The sequence below is a fragment of the Crassostrea angulata genome, chromosome 9 (assembly GCF_025612915.1).
Source record: "Crassostrea angulata isolate pt1a10 chromosome 9, ASM2561291v2, whole genome shotgun sequence".
Lineage (NCBI taxonomy): Eukaryota > Metazoa > Mollusca > Bivalvia > Ostreida > Ostreidae > Magallana > Magallana angulata.
This window is the reverse complement of record NC_069119.1, coordinates 33,734,202-33,741,072: the sequence shown is the minus strand read 5'-3', so window position 1 is coordinate 33,741,072 and position 6,871 is coordinate 33,734,202. Positions and strand designations below refer to the sequence as shown.

At 32.7% G+C, this 6,871-nt stretch overlaps 1 protein-coding gene across 1 annotated transcript; it reads right to left on the bottom strand.

The window, feature by feature from the left end:
* Positions 1-3,436: 3,436 nt before the first annotated feature.
* On the bottom strand, positions 3,437-5,894 carry LOC128162465 (uncharacterized). The gene is made up of 4 exons (XM_052825679.1): positions 5,517-5,894; positions 4,578-4,611; positions 3,919-4,122; positions 3,437-3,654 (listed from the first exon to the last, which is right to left on the bottom strand). Exons 1-4 carry the CDS (start codon positions 5,862-5,864, stop codon positions 3,437-3,439), a joined length of 804 nt encoding a protein of 267 aa, XP_052681639.1. The 5' UTR covers positions 5,865-5,894.
* Between the last annotated feature and the right edge of the window lie 977 nt (positions 5,895-6,871).

The following is a 6,871-nucleotide window of genomic DNA, read 5'->3' as shown; positions in this document are numbered from 1 at the left end:
TTCATCCTTCACCCACAATATTGCCTTTTCGATATTTGTCATCGTGGTAGATCCGTGTAACAATCTATTAAGTAGGTGCTTGCACGACATAGAACCGGCCCTTGCTGATCAACGTTTTCATTAACACATATAAAGGAAAAAAAAATATTTAGATTTTTTCTTGGATTTATTTTGATGTAAATAAAAAAGAGAAGAAATTAGTTCTATAATATATATGCGATGTAAATCTTTTTTCCACGCAATATTTCGTATAAAACAACGAAGAGTAGTATCTTGAAACTTCATTCAAAATTTGATTAGACCTTTAAATTGTAAAATGCTTACATTGAAAATTGTGCCCGATTTCTTTTTTTTTAAGATAAAACTTTATTTAAAAAACTGATTCTTTGAGACAAAATAAATAAACATAATCAGTTTGATATTCTCTAAGTGCAGTTCTGTAGCTCTTAGTCTGAAAAAGAATCGGATGGACGACCTAGGACCCAGATCGTCCATCCAAATTTCTTGAATATTACCATTTCTTTCGTACGCGGACGCATGTTGGCCGAATACTCACCAAGACTAAATGGTTCGTATTTTAAGTTTTAACTGCGTTTAAAGGTAATATTGGAATTCCGATAATTTTGAAAATGATTAATTAAATAAAAATGGTTAAAATTACCGTCAAATTACCGGCATCGGCCTTCCTCATGCGCGAATCAAGAAGAGTAGGGTGAGGGTTCCAGACCCCACCCCAACCCCCGCAAAATTTCTTTCCATTACATGTACAATATAAAATTACAAAAATATGCCTCGGACATCCCCAGGCAAACTCAAATAACCGTCAGACACTCAACCCCCACCCCAGGAAAAATTTTCTTATCTGCGCATGCCCCCTCCCCCCCCCCCCTCAAAAAACAAAATTATTCTTCAGAACCCCCTGTAAAATTTCCAGGATCTCCGCATACATTCTAAAAGATTCATTGGCCCTTGCTTTCGATAAAAAATGCGAGTAAAATGTTTGGTCTTTTTACGTTCATACCGGGCATACCCACTGTGTGATTATAATCGTCGTCCATATTCTGTGTATATTGAGTCAATTATGATGATTCGATAAGTTTCTCAAAATAAAATGCACATGCAAAAAAACAACATGCGGCGAATCAAACTTCAGACAACTTTTAAAGATCTGTATTTGCTTATATACATGTACTTTGTTTCTTTTACACAGTGTTTATACATCTAATATTGCACCATGGTCAGGTATCAATTTTTATATTACGTCACAAGTATGACGCAGCTACGACGGAAGACCTAATCGTTGCTTGCAACGAGCTCGTCTCTAGTTTTTTTCCATTTTTGTAAATAAGTTTAAAATCAAAAAGAAGTTTTCATTACATTTATTTTACTTTAAAATACTTTCACTATTTTTTATCAACTTTTTTTTTTTAAGTTTTGTTCAACTAAGTACAATATATTTCTCTGTGCAAAGTTTCACAGCGTGACACAGATAAAACGTATGTTTGAGGGCTGCTAGTTCATATTTTTATGCCTCCTGTCAATTTGTTTCTATATATTCAATACTCATCTATTTTCGCATGTTTTACAAAGGGTTTACATGGCGTGAGCATACTATGCCGAATATAGCCTGGCAACTAATTTTACCAAAAATCTTACAAGTGTCAACAGCGGTTTCCTAACTCTTGCTATCGTTACACCCCCCCCCCCCCCACCATCAGCCGTTATGTATAAGGTGGTTTTTATATTATAATGTAGATAAATACAATTGTAATTAGGAATTAATATTAATTATCTTTCTAAAATGCCTCATAATTGGCAGGAATTTTTAAATTAAAGTTTCTAATAAACTTTTGAAGAAATTGATTAAACATTTTAATACGCCTGATGAAGAATGTGCACGAAAAAATATGAATGAAGTGTCGTTTGCTAAACAACTTGAGCTCTCTCGGTAAGGTCAATCCAGTCTCTCTTTTTGGAAAGAAACTAAACGTCTGTCGAATATTTGGGATTGTACAGCAAATTTCTGATAAAAGATAAATCAAATCAATTGAGCTATTTGAAAGAGTAAAGTCTTGCTCTGAAATTTTCCGATGTTTATCTTTAGAGGCTAAAAAACATTTAAACGTCAAAGCTACTACATGTACATGTATAAGCAATGCAGTCAATATAATAAAACAACAGTGTTGCGTTTCAGGAATGTGCAGTATGTACATTGTATCAAACCCTGACTACTATTTAAGTATAGTACGTGCACAATACAACATGGTATAAACAGGAACACGCTACTGAGATAAGAATAGAACTTTCGTTTTTTGTTCAAAAGTTTGGAAGATATCTATTCAGACTAAGAAAAAAGTATAATATGTTCATGATAAATAACTCAAAAATTCATGATAGGTCTTTATGAAAAAGAAAAGGTCATAAATTTGTCACTTAAATGTAATTCGACATGTTTAACTGTTGATGAATTGTAGAATTGTCCACCCGAGTTACATTTTGTTATATTCAGTAGTATATTCTCACTATATAACTCTATATAGACGAATAGTTAATAATTGTAATATAAGCTCGTTCGGAAAATATTGACCGGCTAGGAATAATACCCAGAGAATATTCCCTCTATTTCAAGTTATCGCTTTTTAATTTTTGATTCGTAAACGGTGACGTAAATAACACTTCGTGACTCCAAAGCAAGGTGACGTCATAATAGGCAATCAGTCAAGGCAAGTAACAACGGACGCGCAATGCGACGGTTTGCTATCATAAAGGTTATAAGGATCTGCGAATTACTGTAAAGTAAAATCAGGAACAACATCTGTAACTTAATTCCTACGGGCGGCGGAATATCACCATTGACCGTTTGATGCCGACTATATTTTGGAACGGAACTTTGTGCAAAACTGAATTTGTGAATTCGATCTATGTTGAGCTGAAAAAATTATGGCGATCTCAAATCCTTTCTCAAATTTTGGTTTGTTCCTTCATATAACAAAACAAATGTTGACTAAGTTTTCGGGCAACAATGATTATATTAGCCCCCTTGGGACGAATATATTGCCCTCCACTTCGCGTCAGGCAATATTTCGTCCCTCGGGGGCTAATATAATCAATGTTATCCTCAACCCCGGTCAATATTTGTAATAGATAGATAGATAGATAGATAGATAGATAGATAGATAGATAGATAGATAGATAGATAGATAGATAGATAGATAGATAGATATTTTTTAAAACTTATACAAATTTCTAACATATATAGTTTGCCTATATCAAAACTTTCAAATACACTCAAAATCTTCAAATCTTGAATGAGTTATATTTTGTTTCGCTTCTACTGATGACCAAAAATGACAAAAAATAGTGTCAATGAAAATCTATATATAGGCTCAGAATTAAAAAAAAAACCCGGTTTGGATCGAATTGGATTGGGTAGGATTTAACTTTTCCGGTAGATTTCAATTTCACACAAATAGAGAACATTGCGTTTTCCTGGCTTGGACTGAATTTGCAGTTTTACTGTAGTAGCATGAGCTTCTGGTGGGCAGTAGAACGAAACTTGATCACTGTCACGTGGTAATACACCCGGATAAAAACCACAGATGTCGGTGACACCGTTTTTACTGTACGTAACGTTTACGTTGACAACAGCAAGACCTGCAAAAGTGAAAGGATATAGATATGTAATTATCTGTCTATAGGTATAGATAATTATTGATTAAATCGTACTGTACCAATAAGAATATATGTTTTGAAAAAAAATTAAATAGAACTTCTCTCATTCTATTCTGATGAATATCATTTGATATTTATTTGCTTATGTGCATAAATCAATTTTCTAATAAAAATTACGATTTTTGAGATTTTTTTGTAACAAAATAAAATTCTGTTCTATGTGGATCAAAATTTAACAATACTTACGAAATATATCACCACTGTAGATTACTATTTTCCAAATCGTTATTGCCCCGGGCAGTGTTACTTCTAGCCATGGATTTGGTTCCACAGCTGAAATGTATAAACTGCTTCTATTGCAGTAGGGGATCCCATCAAGAACATTGGAAACGATGTTGTTCGAGATCGGCCAGTATGTGGTACTTGCTACTACTGATAAGTTTGCGGACACTATATATGATAATTAAAGATAGTTATATTTTAAAGATAGTTATATTCAGTTTTTTTGTGAAACGTAGTGTAAAATACAGTTTTTGTTGGGGAAAAGGCATAAAATTCCAATAATGTAATTTCTATTTTTATAGGCTAATTTACAAAATATACCCATGTATACATATTCTAACCGACTTTAAACTGACCTAAAATTGATCAATCTGCATGTCTATATGTAATATCCTACCCCATACATTATTCGTATACATTATTTAGCTATTCAATTAACTTTCATGAAATTTAGTTCAACTAGTTTTATTATTGTATTATTTTTTCGAAGCAGAGGAGATGGAAGTCTGAGTTGATATTAATTGTATTGTCGAATACATCATTTCCAAATCAGGGTATTTTTTTTACAATCTGAAAATTTGACTTGTTGCTTGCAATGAGATTGTGTCGGGTCTTATACTTACCCTTGCTCCCTCTTGATTCCATGTTATCTTTGCTCTGTGAATGAACGCAAATGTTTGATACATATATTCCAACATTACAAGCAATGAGAGTCTGAATAATACCGACCTACCCTACTGGATTTATATACTCATGAATTACTTATAACAAAGAACAGTAGTAAAACCAAGTGGCTTTCAAGATAGATGCAAGATTTATTGTTAAAAAATTTTATCAAATAAAAGGCATTCTTAAATGTATTAAATAATACTTTAATTTTTTTGACAGTTGAATGAAAAATTTAATTTGAAATATAATGAATTTAATCTATCATGTATTTTGCATCCAGAAATCTTTTCTAATAATTGTTAACTGATTAGATTATGACAAGAAACTGCATGTGTATCTACAGTGCATGACCAATTGTTGTTCGTGCTACGTATAAATGTACCATTTAATTACCTCAGTTGTTGTTGATCACTCTTGTTATTATTTCAAATATACTATTTATTCAGTATACTTTATTGATAATAGTTTCTTTAGAAATCGATTAGCGCCGCTTACCCGATTTTAAAGGATATGTAATATAATATGCAATATGTGCCCTTTATTTTTAATTCCAGTCATTTTTATAGCAAAAAACAAAAAATACAAAAAAAATTGACAAAAAATAATATCTGCGTTGTTTATAATTTACGTTTAAAAGTAATCCCCAAAAGAAGAAAAGGAAAGTAAATAATTTGAATATAAAATAACATACTGCAGTTTGGTGCTGCGTTTTTTTCCTCTAAAAAAAGGTATAGGAATTTTAACATAGATTTCATTTTATGTTTGAATTTAATGGAAAAAACAGTTTCGCGACCATTTTACGACATCTAATTTACATATTCGTTACAATATAAAACATATAGGAATTATTTTTTACAGGTATATCTACTTTAAATATAATGAAGATCACATACCAGTTCAAAATATTTGCAGCCATCGGTAGCATTTCCGGGGAGACCTCCATCTTTGTCAACCACGTACCACTCACAACATCCCCTGCACCGTGACAAGTCTGGTCGTATCGTACAAATTTCGATCCCGACACATCGCTGGTCTCTCTCACATTGAGAGAAACAAAAATGCATGACCAAACCAACAGATTCCTTCTCGAATTCCCAGAGAGGCTTTGCTCGATCTTCCTGAAGTGACCCGATAAACTTTTTATTCATGGTGTATGTTGTACATTTAGACTGTTGGTTTCGTGAAAGTTCGAGACAAGCAAGAATACAAGCAATTACTTTCTTGAAGAATTTGAACTGCATGTTGCCGGCCTTGCTGTTTATGGAAGTGTCCTTAAACGAATGTAAGTATGATCATTATCATATATATCACGTGAGAGGAATTGTTTTGTTTAGAATTTTTTATATGATGTGTCTGATGTGTGATCAGAATCCCAGTATTAAAAAGAGTGGTCTCAGAGGATGTCAATTAAGTTTTCAAATGTATGTCTATTGATTAACTAATTAGTTACACCAACCGGACCATGTCACTGTATGATTGTACTTCGTGATACGTTTAACAATGAATAAATTATTTCTTCCAAACATAATAAATGCATTATTTTGATATCAAACGTTTTTGTCTAAAATACCCCATCTATACTACTATACAAAAAAAGACTAGAATTTTTTGCCTTTAATACCAAGAAATCGGAAGAGTACTCTGTTTTGTTTTATGTATTTCAAACATCATTGGTACCTAAAGATTACCAATTTGTTTTTATTTTTTCTCAATCGAGCTTCGCTAATTAATTATCAACGAAAATTCCTAACAAAAATCCGTAAATCATCTGGATTTTTTGGGATTTTACAATCTTGCCCATGCGCATCACATTCAAGCTAAATTACGAGAGGCTCTTTAGTTTATCTTTCCGCAATAGCACATTTGCATTGATAAGCTAAGACATAATAAAACAAATAGAGCCCAGCTCGTTGCAAGCAACGAGGAGATCTTCCGTTACAGCTTCCAGCACTAAAATGGATATCTCGGCAGAAATAAAACTAAGCATGTCTTTGGTAAGACATATGTTTTACTGACCCCTGATGTCTAGAGACGTGTCTTGTTAGATAGACTACTGTGTATCAATAGGTAAAGGGCTAATGATAAGGCAGAATTAGTTGGTATTAGTACGTCTCAGCATATGTATGGACTACCTTATGTAAGAGTCATAAAAAGGGGGAACAAAAACCAGACCGCAAAGACTACTACTGAAGATATTTTCAATAACTTCATTTAGCATTTGGAAAAACCTTATAGATAAACCTCGTTA